Source organism: Myxocyprinus asiaticus, chromosome 14 (genome assembly GCF_019703515.2).
Source record: "Myxocyprinus asiaticus isolate MX2 ecotype Aquarium Trade chromosome 14, UBuf_Myxa_2, whole genome shotgun sequence".
Classification (NCBI taxonomy): domain Eukaryota; kingdom Metazoa; phylum Chordata; class Actinopteri; order Cypriniformes; family Catostomidae; genus Myxocyprinus; species Myxocyprinus asiaticus.
The window spans coordinates 34,161,402-34,179,390 of record NC_059357.1 but is presented as its reverse complement, the minus strand read 5'-3'; the positions used below and the strand labels follow the sequence as shown (position 1 = coordinate 34,179,390).

The 17,989-nt window shown below is 37.7% G+C and overlaps 2 protein-coding genes across 7 annotated transcripts in view; one reads left to right on the top strand and one right to left on the bottom strand.

Annotated features, from left to right (window-relative positions):
* Positions 1-17,989, bottom strand: part of LOC127452134 (DNA-directed RNA polymerase III subunit RPC10) — an 84,132-nt gene that overhangs the window by 61,616 nt on the left and 4,527 nt on the right. Inside the window, exon 3 of one of the 2 annotated variants that reach the window (XR_007899201.1) lies at positions 17,673-17,883. Coding sequence is in view for 1 of the 2 variants with exons in the window: in XM_051717360.1 (XP_051573320.1) it covers positions 17,756-17,883 (128 nt within the window). In the remaining variant the exon portion in view is untranslated. Of the gene's footprint in view, positions 1-16,057; positions 17,884-17,989 lie in introns of those variants that run through there. The other variant, XM_051717360.1, reaches the window with a different exon arrangement.
* On the top strand, positions 1,406-16,917 carry LOC127452119 (cell death-inducing p53-target protein 1-like). 5 transcript variants are annotated; one of them, XM_051717341.1, is made up of 6 exons: positions 1,406-1,531; positions 4,593-4,656; positions 5,047-5,176; positions 9,629-9,802; positions 11,001-11,271; positions 13,499-16,917. In XM_051717341.1, exons 3-6 carry the CDS (start codon positions 5,092-5,094, stop codon positions 13,608-13,610), a joined length of 642 nt encoding a protein of 213 aa, XP_051573301.1. In that variant the 5' UTR covers positions 1,406-1,531; positions 4,593-4,656; positions 5,047-5,091; the 3' UTR covers positions 13,611-16,917. The 5 variants fall into 5 exon arrangements, with proteins under 5 accessions (XP_051573301.1, XP_051573304.1, XP_051573302.1 ...); XM_051717344.1 differs by having other exon boundaries at positions 5,043-5,176; positions 9,632-9,745; XM_051717342.1 differs by having other exon boundaries at positions 5,043-5,176; positions 9,632-9,802.

The window sequence follows — 17,989 nt, the reverse complement described above, 5'->3', positions numbered from 1 at the left end:
ATTTTGCCAGGCATACACCTAATTTATCCATCAACTCACAATTAGGCTGCTTTAGTTAGGGCTGCCGGAACCAGAAACATTTCTCATAATCTATAATTCTGCAATAAATTGAATGGCATCTATGCTAATATTATTCTATTTGTTTCCCTGTTTCAACCCTGGGATTCATATCCCAAGGTTACCAGAGCCAGCCAGATCCAGCTCCGTTCCTGCTTCGTGTGGGACTCCACTGCTACGTGTCGCTAGCCAGACATCACTTCGGTCTTTTACGATGGACTTCAAAGGATGAACTGATGCCAACTCCAACTGTAAGATATCGGATACTTCATATGCCACTGCCTGGAAATTGAATTTAGGATCGACTCCACCGAACCTCACAGAAATGACCTGCTGGTTGAACTGCGGTGCACCTCAATGATCTCTGCCTGCATTACCTTTGTCTAATGATGGACTACACTCTTATAATGGAATACACAGACTATCAATTAATTGCCAACAAAACCCTTCATCAGCCAACTAACAAAGGACAATGCATCTATGTGAACTTCTGCAGTTAATCCAGGATGGACTTCAAAGACATTAGTCATTAATCTTAAAGTTCATACAAAATCTTTGTTTAAACACTGGCCCTTAACACTTACTTAGTTTACTAATTTTAAACCATGACTTGCACTGCACACAGATAATTAATACTGGCATTATACTCATGCTGTTAGCCAGAGGAGAACTGGCCCCAACAGTGAGTCTGGTTTCTACCAAGGTTATTTTTCTCCATTAACCAACATCTTATGGAGTTTTGTGTTCCTTGCCACAGTCACCTTCAGGTTGCTCACAGGGGTTCTAAATACACTTATTATTTAATTATTTATTTTTATACACAATTTACAATCATATTACAGTATGCAAAAAAGAAAATCCAAAAAGCGCCTATTTATTGTATTTATTGTGAGTTTTTTTAATAATATTTTGAACATCTACAATAATATTTATTGAATATTTAACATGTCAATTTTTAATTTGAGGGGTTGTCTTTACAAAGAGACCAATCTTTTGCATTTACTCCATCATATGTGTGTAAGGTGAGCGTTTAAAATTGGGGTAGGACAGATTTAGGCGGAAATCCAAAAAACGGGCCAGAGTTTAAGGGGTTAAACGTGCAAAACACTCAACTCGACAATTAATTTACAAATCCTACTACAGCGAAGGTCTACTACATGAATATTAATTAAGACATGATGACGTAACTTGGTAACTCCACTTGATCATCCATTTACGTTACCTAATTAGTATTCATGAGCCAGCACTTTACCTAATTAATACGCGTGATCCAGGCCTTCGCCATAGTAGGATAGGTCCAGCGGGATCCACATGGGCCTCATGCACCTCCCATATTTATGTCAAAATCCTTCCCAGCAGCGGATGTTACTGGAAAAGTAGGACTGCTGGTGAGCTACAAACGTCAACGTTTGAGCTAGAAACCCTTGAAAAGTTCTCCAGCCTGACATATACAGTAACATCAGGAATACAGAAGGTAACGGCTCGTTGCTTGCGTTAGCAGTGTTTCTGATGCTCACTATTGTTTTGTTATTTAGAGCGTTGACATGGTAGCGTAGCTTTGACTCAGGCCTGTGTTCGCATCATTAACAGCACTAGTATGTATCGCCGAGGGATTTTATTTTATATTTCATGATCTATGAAAGTTGCTACCCCTACCTGATGCATGATTTTAATAAAGACAGATTTACATTGTCATGCTTTGCTGAAATTATAATGTTAATACGCCTAAACCAAAGTGAGCTATGTTAGCTAGCCAGGCGTGTTGCTGATTTTATCAGACGATTGCTTGCATTGCATCAAAGCGAAATAGTCACTCCACACTTGCGTACTATATTTGGGAACAGTGGGCGTATTTTTAGGTGTTCAGCCTGAGTAACTGTAAATGTCTCCATTCAAGATTAGCAACATTTGACTTTATAATATTATTAGGAATGATCAGGACCGTATTACAGATACTTTTTACTATCATAAGACTGAAATGAAGATCTGACAAGTTCAAATCATGATCTAAATTGATAAGATATGACTCTAGAGTTAGGGGGCGTTCACACTCACACAAAGCTAGACGCAGGTGTCTCGAAATGCGTTTTTAACAGTTGAAGTCCTTGCGCTTAAAAAACGCGGCGCACCTGGGCGAGACGCGTCCGTCGATCGCGTATTTACATTTTTAAATAATAATAAAAAATGCTTTCGATGGAACAGCCCCTTCCTTCTCTGTACCAAGTGTTGAGGGGAATACCTGATGGTGCAAATTATAGTTTGCATGTATTCATTTTGTTATAGTGAGTCACAAACAGAAAAGTTTAGCAATAGTGAGAGCATTAAGGTTGGGAAAGTCTATTGTAATCGGTGCTAGCGCGATGAAACTCCAGAAAAGACGAGAACGCACACCTCAAATGCTCTAATGAAACGCCAGCAATGCTTTAGACATGTTGACAACAACGGCTAATGCATTGTGCACTGCCTTGCCAAAAAATAAAATAAAAAATCCCATATTCTAATATTTTGTTGGACCGCCTTTAGCTTCGATTATGGCGCGGATTCGTCGTAGCATTGTTTCGACAACCTTATGCAACTTCACAACATTTAATTTTTGCCCGAGATCTTTTATTGATGACAGGAGAGTCAAACCACTCCGTAAAGTCTTCTCCTGCACATTCCAAAGACTTTCAATGGGGTTAAGGTCAGGACTCTGTGGTGGCCAATTCATGTGTGAAAATGATTCCTCATGCTCCCTGAACCACTCTTTCTCAACTTGAGCCCGATGGGTCTTGACATTGTCGTCCTGGAATATGCCTGTGCCATCAGGGAATAAAAAATCCTTTGATGGGATAACCTGGTCATTCAGTACATTCAGGTAGTCAGTTGACTTCATTTTATTGACACATAACGTTGCTGAGCCTAGACCTGACCAACTGAAGCAACACCAGATCATAACACTTCCTCCAGAGGCTTGTACAGTGGGCACTATGCATGATGGGTGCATCACTTCATGTGCTTCCCTTTTTACCCTGATGCGCCCATCGCTTTGGAATAGGGTAAATCTGGACTCATTAGACCATATGACCTTTTTCCATTGCTCCACAGTCCAATCTTTATGCTCCCTAGCAAATTGAAGTAGTTTTTTCCGATTAGCCTCACTAACAAGTGGCTTTCTTGTGGCCACACAGCTGTTTAGTCCCAATCCTGTAAATTCTTGTCACATTGTGCATGTGGAAATGCTCTTACTTTCACTATTAAACATAGCCGTGATTTCTACTGTGGATTTTTTTTTTAACGATGTGACTTGACTAGGCGTTTTAGTGATCTCCGATTACGATCATTCAAGATTTTTTTTCTGACCACATTTCTTCAGCAAAGCTGACGGTTCACCACTATCCTTCCAGGTTTTAATAATGCGTTGGACAGTTCTTAAACCAATTCCAGTGATTTCAGCAATCTCCTTAGTTGTTTTCTTTGCCAATAATTTGCCCCTTCGGAAACACGGGATACGTCTTCCGACATGTTTGTTTAAGAAATGAGAAGCTTCACACTGCATCAGTTAGGGTTAAAAGAATTGTTGCCAGCTGAAACATATTAATCACTGCAATAATGATCCAATCATAGGCTCTTAAGTATCTGCTTATTTAAATCTAAATTTAATTTTTTTTTTTAGCCAGGCAGTGTACATCTACATATCTGTCACCATTTGTGGTTTGAGAGTAGCTTTCAGTCTAATTTTTCCATAATGTTAAATAATAGAGGGCATGAACTGGGAAAGGGTCTATGATGAGTTACTCTCGAGTACATAAACCAATAGACAAAAGGCACACTAAATATTTATATGCTCCAGATATAGCTGTAGTCACGTGTCTTTATATTTACACATTCTACATTATCCCCATTGGTTGCTGGTAATCATTCCAGGAAAATACTAATTAGATAATGTCTTGTCATACCACCTGTTTACCTGAGTCTTGTAGGGGATGCACCTGTGGCCCACTTTTGTCATTCCTTACTAAGAAGAAGGAGCCATATTGACTGTCTGATTGTAAATATTTGAGGGGAACCATAATAGAGCATTGTTATACTTCTTTGTGCAATGGTGTATTTGCTTATGCATACATGCAGTTATATGTTCCTATACCTTGTGAGGGCTGTTTTTTGCAAGTTGTTAAAGAGCTTTTTTCAGTGCATATTCTATTCAGTTATTGCATCCACTGAGTCTGTATGGCTTCCAAAGGAGCTGCATTTTCCTCCATCACCTTGTTCCTGATTTGTATTTATTTTTCTTAAATTTGTATCATTTTTATTTTTGAACAAATGGGCACACATTTAACAATGTTTGACATTGGATTGGGCATTACCCATGTATTTGAGGTTCCAAGAATACTGTGCTATTGTGTTATTACTGTAAATATTGTTACCTTAATCTCTTAAGGACAAAAGCTTAAACCAAAGATACTGAAAATAACACTTGGTGCTTAATTATTGACCATTGCAAGAAGTTAACTTATTTCATTTTCCTGTTTTGTGGCTCTTGATTGGTTTCCTAGCTGTTTTGGTGACTACAACAAGAGGCTTGATTTGCTGGAATAACTAACTACCTTTAACTGACAGGTAAGGTGTATATTATGAGAGTTCATATATTAATACTTCATTTCATACATTTGTTTCATAGTATAAACAATCGACTCATTTAAAGCACAGATATGCCAGTGTTTCTAATCGCAACCTATAGAATTGGGATCCAGGCCCATTTCCCAGTGAGCCATGTGGGTTGCCCTACTGACATTTATTAGCATATAGTGTTCATACAGACAGATCATTTCTGGTTATGGATATGTTCTTTTTATTTGTGGGCTCAGGGGAATCTTGAGGCAGTGTGCTACTGCAAATCAGTGATAATTGGCAGTGCTTGAAATGCCTCGGCAACAGTAGTCAGAGATCAAGCTATCAGATTACACTGTGTGAGTATTGAACCATCACTCCTGTTTGTCTTCAAGGCAGTGTGAGCAGAGCTCCTTTATCTGGCCCCCTTTCCAGAGAACCAACATGTCCAATGACCCCCCTCCTCCCTACCCAGGGGGCCCCAATGCCCCTCTACTCGAGGAGAAAAATGGACAACCTCCTGTTTCTGGTAAATTCCTAGATATTTTTCTTGTTGGTTTATTTAATACTTTTTTAAACTTGCTTTCGTGAAAAACGTAAAAAAAAAAAAGTAAATGCACTGCTTTGAAGAAGCCCTATGCACCATTGTCGTTAGCAGCCCGCTGGAGCAGAATTGCAAAGGAAACCATGGAAACATGAATGAAGGCACTTTCCTCACAACCTTTTTAAAAAACTCTTTGAAATTTCATGGGACCAAAAATAATGCATTTTCTGTAGGAAGGCAACATAATTTGCAGAATCACATTTTCCACACTGATTTTGAGGGAAAATCTTCAAAATTTTGTGGAATGGATTTAAATATGGTAAAATGTTTTAAACAGAACTGAGTGTACTGCATTCTTATGGGTAGCTAAAACATAATCACACTAGTCAAATATTTATTATATAAATATTATTTAATAAGGGAACAAATGTGTTGAATGTGTAGAACTTTGTGAATGATGAGTGTTCTAGTCTTGTTGAAATCCGCAGAGCTTTCTGTGGAGTTCTGCAGGCTCAGGTTTCGTGTGGGCCTGGTTGTAGTAATGGATCACTCAAAGCATTAAGAAAATCTTCTTGCCAGACCATAAATTACATTGACGTATTGGCCGTATTTGGTAAAATAGGGAAGGCTACATGAATAGACTCTTAATGTGGGCTGCACAAATATGTTTCCATTGATATCGTAATTACGATTAATTTAATTCACACTACAATGCTAATTTTAGGTGGATCAGCTGCATGCTGTATTCATTATGTAGGCTACACATTTAAAACAAGCTGAGAACTGTGTTCCTTAATTACTTTATTGATGTTTTATACATCAGTAAATCAAGATTAGTTGCCTAAACGGTCAACTTTTCATTGGCCCTCTTAGTGGCATAAAAAACAAAGCTGTTATTAAAATTTTGAATAAATTATACACCGAAGCAAGCAACAGATTTATCTGTGATTTGGCTACAATTCTCAACCGCTGCACAAACACGTTAAATTGAAAATTAAATAAGAAACATTTAGACGCAAGAAGAGTACATAGACCTACATGAACTGCTATATTTAACACTTTTTGCGATTAGTTAATTATGGCAGCTGTAATTTTAATCTCAATTTGGGGGTGGGCGATAGGACCAAAATTCTATATAAAGGTAAAAGTCATTTGATATCACGGTAATGGTATATATCACAATATAATTCTGGAAAAATCAACAAAAAAGGTTTTAAATATTAAATAACCATGTAGTAGGGGTGGACGATATAAGAAAAAATTATATAGCAATATTCTTGAAATTTTTGGTCAATAACTATACAGGTGCTGGTCATATAATTAGAATATCATCAAGAAGTTGATTTATTTCACTAATTCCATTCAAAAAGTGAAACTTGTATATTATATTCATTCATTACACACAGACTGATATATTTCAAATGTTTATTTCTTTTAATTTTGATGATTATAACTGACAACTAAGGAAAATCCCAAATTCAGTATCTCAGAAAATTAGAATATTACTTAAGACCAATACAAAGAAAGGATTTTTAGAAATCTTGGCCAACTGAAAAGTATGAACATGAAAAGTATGAGCATGTACAGCACTCAATACTTAGTTGGGGCTCCTTTTGCCTGAATTACTGCAGCAATGCGGCGTGGCATGGAGTCGATCAGTCTGTGGCACTGCTCAGGTGTTATGAGAGCCCAGGTTGCTCTGATAGTGGCCTTCAGCTCTTCTGCATTGTTGGGTCTGGCATGTCGCATCTTCCTCTTCACAATACCCCATAGATTTACTATGGGGTTAAGGTCAGGCGAGTTTGCTGGCCAATTAAGAACAGGGATACCATGGTCCTTAAACCAGATACTGGTTGCTTTGGCACTGTGTGCAGGTGCCAAGTCCTGTTGGAAAATGAAATCTGCATCTCCATAAAGTTGGTCAGCAGCAGGAAGCATGAAGTGCTCTAAAACTTCCTGGTATACGGCTGCGTTGACCTTGGACCTCAGAAAACACAGTGGACCAACACCAGCAGATGACATGGCACCCCAAACCATCACTGACTGTGGAAACTTTACACTGGACCTCAAACAACGTGGATTGTGTGCCTCTCCTCTCTTCCTCCAGACACTGGGACCCTGATTTGCAAAGGAAATGCAAAATTTACTTTCATCAGAGAACATAACTTTGGACCACTCAGCAGCAGTCCAGTCCTTTTTGTCTTTAGCCCAGGCGAGACGCTTCTGACGCTGTCTGTTGTTCAAGAGTGGCTTGACACAAGGAATGCGACAGCTGAAACCCACTCTGTGCGTAGTGGTTCTTGAAGCACTGACTCCAGCTGCAGTCCACTCTTTGTGAATCTCCCCCACATTTTTGAATGGGTTTTGTTTCACATTCCTCTCCAGGGTGCGGTTATCCCTATTGCTTGTACACTTTTTTCTACCACATCTTTTGCTTCCCTTCGCCTCTCTATTAATGTGCTTGGACACAGAGCTCTGTGAACAGCCAGCCTCTTTTGCAATGACCTTTTGTGTCTTGTCCTCCTTGTGCAACGTGTCAATGGTCGTCTTTTGGACAACTGTCAAGTCAGCAGTCTTCCCCATGATTGTGTAGCGTACAGAACTAGACTGAGAGACCATTTAAAGGCCTTTGCAGGTGTTTTGAGTTAATTAGCTGATTAGAGTGTGGCACCAGGTGTCTTCAATATTGAACCTTTTCACAATATTCTAATTTTCTGAGATACTGAATTTGGGATTTTCCTTAGTTGTCAGTTATAATCATCAAAATTAAAAGAAATAAACATTTGAAATATATCAGTCTGTGTGTAATGAATGAATATAATATACAAGTTTCACTTTTTGAATGGAATTAGTGAAATAAATCAACTTATTAATGATATTCTAATTATATGACCAGCACCTGTATATATGACGATATAGCCCACATTCTTCTGAAAAGATAATGAAAGTTCCTTTTTTATTTAAAACAATGTCCAAAGGAGCCTAATGGTAGTCATATCCATTGCAATGAAAAAACATAAACATAATAAATAACTTATTATTAAAAATAATATTTAAAAATAATAAATATATTTGTATTTACTCTGCATTGTTTTTGAATCCAAATAAAAAGATTAGTCTTCTGTCTAATTGAATATAAGCGTTTGCTTTGATTATGAAACATATTTGTTTTGGATTATGTCTTTTTGTTGGAAACTGGAAACCTTTTTGGTGACTATATACTAGATATAAATGCAGGGTTAATCATTCCTGAGGTAATTTACTAAGTGCGATTTGCTTTTCTTTCTGTGACTGAGGTCACGTAAGTGGGATGATTTCAAAATGCTTTGTCATTTTGACAGATTAAAAAAACAATAAAGAAAGCCATTTATGAGGTATCAAATAGAATTAGCGCATCAGTTTTCATAATAAAGGGATAGTTCACCCAAAAATTAAAATTTTCATTTACTCACCCTCATGACATCCAAGATATGTGTGACTTTCTTTCTTCTGCTGAACACAAACAAAGATTTTTAGAAGAATATCTCAGCTCTGTAGGTCCATAAAATGCAAGTGAATGGGTACCAACATTTTGAAGCTCCAAAATGCACAAAAAGGCAATAGAAAAGTAATCTGTATGACTGCAGTGGTTAAATCTATATCTTCAGAAGTGATATGATAGGTGTGGGTGAGAAACAGATCAATATTTAAATCCTTTTTTACTATAAATTCCTATCTCTGCCGAGTAGGTGGCGATATGCACGAAGAATGGAGTCGGCAAAAACACAAGAAAAATGTGAAAGTAGAGATTTATAGTAAAAAGGACCTACATATCGATCTGTTTCTCACCCACACTCTGAAGACATGATTTAACCACTGGAGTCATATGGATTACTTTTATGCTGCCTTTATGCTTTTGGAGTTTCAAAGTTTTGGTACCCATTCACTTGCATTGTGAGGACCTACAAAGCTGAAATATATTATTTTAAAAATCTTTGTTTGTCTTCTGCAGAAGAAAGAATGTCATACACATCTGGGATGGCATAAGGGTGAGTAAATGATGAGAATTTTTATTTTTGGTTGAACTATTCCTTTAATGTGCTCTCTCTCTCTCAGAAAGAGGCCTTGCATCCAAGACTGTGAGAAAATAGTGGAGTGTTGCACACACAGATATTTACATACTTCCAAATACTGTAGACAGTATAGAAAAATCTCTACTGGTAGACACTTTATACCATCGCCACAATGTATATCGCCATACCGCCCAGACCTTACTCAACTATTTATTCAATTAATTGTGCAGCCTTACTCTGAATTGTCTAGTAAAATCCACACAGCTCTTTGTACAAAATTGCTTTCAGATATTCATCTATAATTCATTTTGAGAGTTGAAAGTCTAGCGGTGGGAAACAGAAGTCCTGTCGTTTCTTATAATTTTACATCAAGCTATTTCCTCAGCAGCCACTGCTCCAGTAGTGACGGGACCTCCACAGGGACAACCCCTGCCTCCAGAATATGGACCTCCACCTTATGAAGCCACACTACAACCTGGCTTTGTTCCTCCGCACGTCCCAGGTGAAGGCGCAATGCCTAAGCTTATGGCTATGCCAATGCCCATGCTTCATCCCCATGGTGGGTCTGCTAACCAAACACTATGTTTTGCTAAATTTTTTGTAATTCACCTTTGAACAGAGGAACGCTACCAATATAAAGTGACCAATATAAAAAAAATCATATAGTCGAATTTTTGTGAAGTTAGACTAGCACATCTAGATAATGCGATTGTAGTGCAGCTTGGTCCGGCATGTACACACTTTAATCGAATAACAATTGGTCTCAGCATTGTTCACGTGCTCTAAAAGACAGAGGTGACGCACAACATGCAAACTGGCACTTCCTCAGCTGATGACCTTCATTCAAATATTCGATTGTGCATCGAGTCATGTATACTTGGACAGACAGATTGCATAGCTCAACTACGAAAACCTTCTGTAGCTTGATTATAACTGCACATGTAAACGTACTGACTGTTCTAACCAGATGCGATGTGACAAGTACTTTTTCACACTGAAAGCTAAATGAATGCAAATCGATAAAATCACAACCAATCAGAGCATTAATACTTTCATTAATGTACGTTCCTGGTTGTATTGTACATGATTAATCTATGCATATTATTCAGAAGAAAAAATATTAATTCTTGTATGTATTTACAATATAATATTTCATCAAAATGTTGATTTGGTTAATGTGAAATAGGATAAGGCCCTAATAGCAAATAATGAGGGGGGATGGGGACATTACTATTGGACCTTTGCACCAATGGGATTTCACTGTGGGTGTGGCTACACTGTGTGATTCAACAGACATGAAAAGTTTCTCAATGTCCATTCTTTTTGTGCTCTTACATTCTCGTGGACTTGTTTGACGTCATCACCCACTTCCTAAAAAAGAAAATAGTTAAGAGGTTGTTGAATCTACATATTGCAGCACATCTCAAAACTCGTGTAGATGCATTTTACATCCTCAAGTCTTCTGAGTTCGCTCTTTCAAGGTAGTTAGACAAGATTGATTTTCGCAAGAATGAGAATGCGTTCTTATCATTGAGAAACAACCCAAGTGAGCGACAAAAAATTTCTTTGTCGTTTGTTGCGGTTGCAGCTGGTAAGGACAAAAACTTTGACAAGCACAGAAAAGATTAATCGCTTGTTTGCTTTTGTACATTGCTCCTAATTAGGACTCATGTAATACTGATTTTCTCCTTGTAGTCAAAATGTACAATCTGTGTGTAGAAATTCGTTCACCTAAACTAAATTTAAATGCGCTGCAGGTGGTTACTACCCTCCCCCTGGGCACTATCCTCATCCAATGGCGGAGCACTATGCTCCGGGGCCCAGTCACTTTGCTCCTGGTCACACAGCCACAGTTATCACCCCTCCTGGTGCAACCACCACCACTGTGACTGTTCTGCAGGGTGAGATGTTCCAGTCTGCTCCAGTGCAAACGGTGTGTCCACACTGCCAGCAACCCATCAATACCTGCATCAGCCACGACGTCGGCCTCATGAATACCCTCTTCTGTCTCTTCTGCTTCTTTGTTGGGTAAATGGAAGTACAGCGTAATGGCCTTGTTTACCTGGTATTGGCACCCATGTCGGGTGATACGATCACAAGTGGTCAGGCAAGACCGATTGCCTTCTCAAATACATCTTCTGTGACCCCTTGTGATCGGATTTCGAGAGGAGGGTCACTGGTTTTGTGACTTCGTACCTCACTATATTAGTGGGTCAGTGGATGTTTTAAAATGCAGAAAAGGTTAAAAAAGTTGGAAATGTGTTGCTCTTAAATATACTTACATTTTAATCACAAACACTACATTGAGCAGAATGATCATTGTTATTTTAGTAGATGAAGTGAACTTTGGACATACACACTTCACATTCACACTGCCCAAACAAATGCCAAGAGATGCCAACAGTTCAATTCTAAAGTTGGCTTGTTTTATAATGTTGGGAAACATAACTGTCGTGTGGACACTGATCCTACAAACACCAACAAACTTGCATCCTTGCGTGTCGTTGTTCGCCTTTGAAGATGACTGACAAGAAAGAGGTTGCGGATGAAGCCAAACACGCACAATAAATTAAAAATATGCACTATTGATTAAAAATGCTTAGCATTTATTCCATGTGACATTAGACTATAACTTATTCATTTTGAGAGTTCGGTGCAGCAATACAGCACCACAATATTTTACATTTGAGATTATGCCCATAAACATTTGGGAGAGTTGATATTTGTAATTATTTCAGATTTGCAATGAGTTCAGTGTTTGCATTCTCTGTGCGATTTGACGCAGTTTGAGAACTACAGAATCTGTGTTTTTCATGCAAGTAAATGCGCTTCATCACACATCTATCTCTGTCCGTGTCTTGATATAGCCTATTTGTACATAATCCCTCACGAGTGTCATCCACACAAACTGCTGAACTCAACACAACACATTTTGCCTTCTTTATTTAGAAAGTAACGGAATGCTACCAAAAATTTGATTAATTGTGATTGACAGCACTTCTGCTCTACCAATGCACTTGCGCCCATACACATTCATTTTCTATGAGTTGACAGAGATGCTTACCTCATAGACATGGCAAGGGTTCATAATGAAGTCAGAATTACATCAGAGTTTGTTGGAAAATCATACCAAACTGCTTAAACATTTACATTTACAATTGTATTGTAAATTGCACAATGTAAATGTAAAGACCCGACAAACGCTGATTGAACGGATGAGACAGTTTGTTTTAAATGGTTAGAAATAAAAGAAAGGGGAAAAAAGATAAATAAAAATAAAAGACAAAAATGCCCCTGAAAATCAAATCCAGGGGGGCAAATATTGAGAGTTGTAAGCCATGATTCAAATCAACCAGCTCCGAGGTAAATCACATCACAAACTTTGTTTTGAGGCAAACAAGTATTTGAAAATCAGATAAAAAGACAGTTACAAGACTGTGTACTTACCATCATCTTTCATGAGGACACGGACTCCAATCCCATGAAGTACTGTGAATGATGTCATTGAAAAAACAATTATGGGAATATATAAAACTATTGATTGTTTTTTTTCGGTTGTTGATTATTTGTATAGAAACAATATATTTTACATTTATTGAAAAATATTCAGATATGTACAAAAATAAAAGTAGTTTAAGGGTGAAGGGAGACCGACTCGATAACGTCATTCACAGTGTGTCATGGGAGCGTGCGGTCGCTCCGAGCCATGTTTTGTGGGATAGGTTGGCCGCGGTTCTCTGATTGGTGAAGCTTTCTCTGCTGGCCCATGGATAATGTAGTTGTTTAACATGAATTCCGCTATCAAACACGATTTTTAAACAATGAAGTTGAAATAACACAGACTGATGGCTTCAACGGAAGCATATACCATTGATGAAAAACCTCGGAGCTCATGGTAGGTCTGTCTTTAAAGGTTATCATTGAAAATCAGTTTATCAGTATAAAAAAATAAATGGGATTTTTACTTCTGGAACCAGACTGTTGCACTCTATTGCAATGTGGTCACGCATTTTAGTCATCAGATCACTAAATGTTTTGGTTTTGTTTGTGCTATTTGCACCTGTATTCATTGCACTCTCCACTTGTCGGATCACCCAAAACAGATGTTAATACCAGGTGTAAACAGGGTCAATATGATCTGAAATGCAGCCACATCAGTTTTAAGAGAATTTGATCTCAAAGTGGCATCCTGTAAAATTAAAGATTTCTCATGTCTGTTGACAGCACTTGACTTTTTTTTTCTTTTCTTTTCCAGTTGTGATCTAGGCTGTTGCTTAATCCCCTGTATGATTGACGACCTCAAGGATGTGACACACACTTGCCCGAACTGCAAGGGCTATATTTACACATACAAGCGCAAATGCTAACGGTTTATCCTATACTCAACAATTGTGCTGTGACCTCATTCTGGTGGGTGTAGATGACTCCCTTTCATTTCTGTCTGCTCTGTGTTCATATTGCCTCAGCTGACAGCCCACAGTTTTAGCCTCCTCTCATTTTATTTAACTATTGATTCTCACACTTAATGTACAGACATGATAATATACTGTAGTTACTAATGACTCTAAATGAAGTATAGAAGACTGGCAGTCATTGAAGAAGGCATTATGGATCAGTACATTTTATATGCACAATGTTAAGGGTAACATGTTGTCATCAAAGCACTGTTCGGGTTTTCTTTATTTTAGAAGTAGGATTTATTTTATTTTTCTAAGTTGAGCCAAGTGAATTAGTTTAGAGAATGTGTGAAAATGGTTATGTGAACATTTCAGTAGCAAAACTAAATGAAGTTCACTTCAGGGTCAGTATTGTTTTAATTGTAGGAGATATGTTATTTTATGCATTGTTATTCTAACATATTCAAATCAAAATATTTTGATGGCTGGGTCTGTGACTAACATTGCGATGTCCTGGAGTAATGTTGCTTTGACGTGAAAATGTTTATCTATATTTGGCATCTTATGCAAATGTTATGGGGGAAAAATTATTTCACTTTTATATTTGATTACTTAAATTTGTTTAATAAGACTTGTTTCGAATTGTGTAATTTTAGATGAAGGGTTTCTATTGCTAAGGCATGTGTATATTAATCTCAGCCTCCTTGTAATAATTAAGAGATATTAGATAGGTTTCATAAAGCTCATGGTGTAATAACCCCATGCAGTTCATATTTTGGTCATATTTGTGGAATTTGACCAATACACATTTACTTTCTTTTTTTTTAAACTGTGAATCAAATGATAGCAACGATGCATGTTGAACCACTATACTAGATGTTGTGTGATGTCAGTAAGCTGTATGAAAGCTGTTTGAGACTTTTATAAGCTATTATCCAGGTCAATTAACCAGTACAGGTACTTAATAAGGTAGAACAATCTTCACTTACATAATTGGTGTGAAAACATGTCTAAAATTAACATTTGCTTTGGAAGAGGACCAATGAAGATGCTTTATTTGGTCTTTTATTTGTTTTACATGAACATCGTAAAGGTGTTTTTTCTTTAAAATGGGAGGACATTTCTGGTCAAGCTGTTCAAAGCTGCTTTGCTGTTGGAATTCACCAGCATGATGAATCATGCTGCATGATATCATTGTAATCTTGCATAGTGGTATATTGGGCCATATGTCCTCTCAGTACTCTGAGCTCATCATGTCACACTGGGCTTCATTACTCAAAGCAGATTAATCATTCACTTATTAATATTGTGTGCAACAGGCCACAAGGATTTTAGGGCATGATTTCTTTTTGGTGGTGGTGGTGAAATGGTAATTTCTCTAGAGTGATTACTTTTCATTTTCTTTGTAATCTCTAACTATGAATAGTTTCTTTTGAATTTTTTGGATCACTTTTGAAGGTAAATGACCGAGCGGTGCCATGAGCACTTGGCTTGGAATAACTGTTCTGATTGCAAAATAACATTTGTAAACATTACAAGTCATTCTGATCTGTCCAGAAGCTGTAATTTACTGCTATTTTTTATTTTTTTAAATAGAAATTGAAGATACCACATCAGCAGTGCTTAGACACTATACACCTATCAGTCACAACAATAAAACCACCTGCCTAAAATTGTGCAGGTCCCCCTCCTGCCCCCAAAACAGCGCTAACCCTCATCTCAGAATAGCATTCTGAGATGCTCTTCTTCTCACCACAATTGTACAGAACGGTTATCTGAGTTACCGTACACTTTGTCAGTTTGAACCAGTTTGGCCATTCTCTGTTGACCTCTCATAAACAAGGCGTTTCCATCCGCAGAACTGCCACTCACTGGATATTTTTTGCACCATTCGGAGTAAATTCTAGAGACTGTTGTGTGTGAAAATCCCAGGAGATCAGCAGTTGCAGAAATACTCAAACCAGCCCAAGTGGCACCAACAATCATGCCACGGTCCAAATCACTGAGATCACATTTTTTCCCCATTCTGATGATTAATGTGAACATTAACTGAAGCTCCTGACCTGTATCTGCATGATTGTATGCACTGCTGCCACACAGTTGGCTGATTAGATAATTACATGAATGATTGTTGGTGCCAGACAGGCTGGTATGAGTACTTCTGTAACTACTGATCTCCTGGGATTTTCATGCACAACAGTCTCTAGTATACTCTGAATGGTGTCAAAAACAAAAAACCATCCAGTGAGCAGCAGTTCTGCGGACGAAAATGCCTTGTTGATGAGAGAGGTCAACAGAGAATGGCCAGACTGGTTCGAACTGACAAAGTCTACGGTAACTCAGATAACCGCTCTGTACAATTGTGGTGAGAAGAATATCATCTTGGAATGCTATTCTGAGATGTGTGTTGGTGCTGTTTTGGCAGCATGTGGGGGACCTACACAATATTAGGCAGGTGGTTTTAATGTTGTGGCTGATTGGTGTATCTGAAAATGGCATTAAACCTCTGCTTTCTACCATTTTTGTAAGATGATTCAGATGTTATATCATGTTTCTCTTGTAGACAATCCGACAACATTGTAGTTAAGCGTCAGACTTTCCCTGTCTTTACATTATAGTATTCATCAAGTACAGTTTTTTTAGCACTCTCTGTAAATGTGCATATAAACTCAGTGTCTTGTTATAGATAGTTACTTTCTCTGTATCTTTTCATAGTATTTGCACCTTTGCCATAGATGCATACCCAGGCATTACAAAAATAACTTTTGCAACCTTGTTTTTATTTTCTCCAAAGTATCCAGTACTTGGGAATCCAACTCTTCATTTTCTTTTTTTTTTGGAGTGAAAATGTACCTTATCTAAACCTGCTTCATGTCATCCCATGAGCCACTACCTGGTGTCATAAAAGACACCTCTTCATCATCCACACATACATAAAAACGTCATGGATGTCTCTGTTTCATTATTGAAAAATACTCTACTGTCAAAATATATGCATGTTCCTGGGCTTTTATTGCACAATCCAAGCTGGCTCCCTTTAATCTAATATGCTCTTGACTACTTTGGTTTACATGCTTCATGAAGTGACTTGATGCTGTGCCAGACGGAGTAAACGTCAAGCTTGTGTTACAGGAATGCAGCAACTGTAGATAGATGCCTTGAGAATAGCCTGTGGCACAACACATGATGCCATGCTAAACTGAAATCTCAAATGTGTATGTTAAACAAAACATATGGACTTATGATTATTTAAACAAATAAAAAAAGACAAACCGTACCAGCTTTGAGTGGTTATGTTATTGACGCACAATTTTTTTTTTCAGTCGCTAGGTCAGACAAACCTAGCTGTAAACTTGTTGCATTTATTGCATATAAATAAATTGAAACAATCACACCATCTTTTTCCAGAGCAGCCTGTATTTCTCCTGAGGTTACCTGTGGGTTTTTCTTTGTATCCCGAACAATTCTTCTGGAAGTTGTAGCTGAAATCTTTCTTGGTCTACCTGACCTTGGCTTGGTATCAAGAGATCCCCGAATTTTCCATTTAAGTGATTGAACAGTTCTGACTGGCATTTTCAAGGCTTTGGATATATTTTATATCCTTTTCCATCTTTATAAAGTTCCATTACCTTGTTACGCAGGTCTTTTGACAGTTCTTTTCTGCTCTTCATGGCTCAGTATCTAGCCTGCTCAGTGCATCCACATGAGCGCTAACAAACTCATTGACTATTTATACACAGACACTAACTGCAATTTAAAAAGCCACAGGTGTGGGAAATTAACCTTGAATTGCCATTTAAACCTTTGTGTGTCTGTAACAAGGCCAAACATTCAAGGGTTTTAAACTTTTGATCAGGGCCATTTGGGTGATTTCTGTTATCATTATGATTTAAAAAGGATCCAAACAAATATGTGATAATAAATGGCTTCATATGATCACTATCCTTAAATAAAAGACAGTTTTTTTGCATGATCAGTCCTATTTTCCAAATCAATGCCAAAATTTCACAATTTCTGCCAGGGTATGCAAACTTTTGAGCACAACTGTATATGAAAACAGCAAGGTAAATTCTATTGTGAGCATATACTCTGAGCCAAAACTTCTGAGGCCTGATTTAGTCTCTCCACCGATGCCCACATTGTGGATTGCAGCATTTGTAGAAAGTTGTCATAGGTTCATCAGCAGATCTGGTTTGTATCTGCATAAAATAGGCCCTTGGGTGCTCACATTTTGGACAAGGTTCTAAAAAGAAAAAAGTGAGAATGTGCATTATGTCTCAGAAATGAACCAAGAAAGGTGATTAAGAGCAATCACAAAATGTAATGATATATCCAAGATATAAACTCTG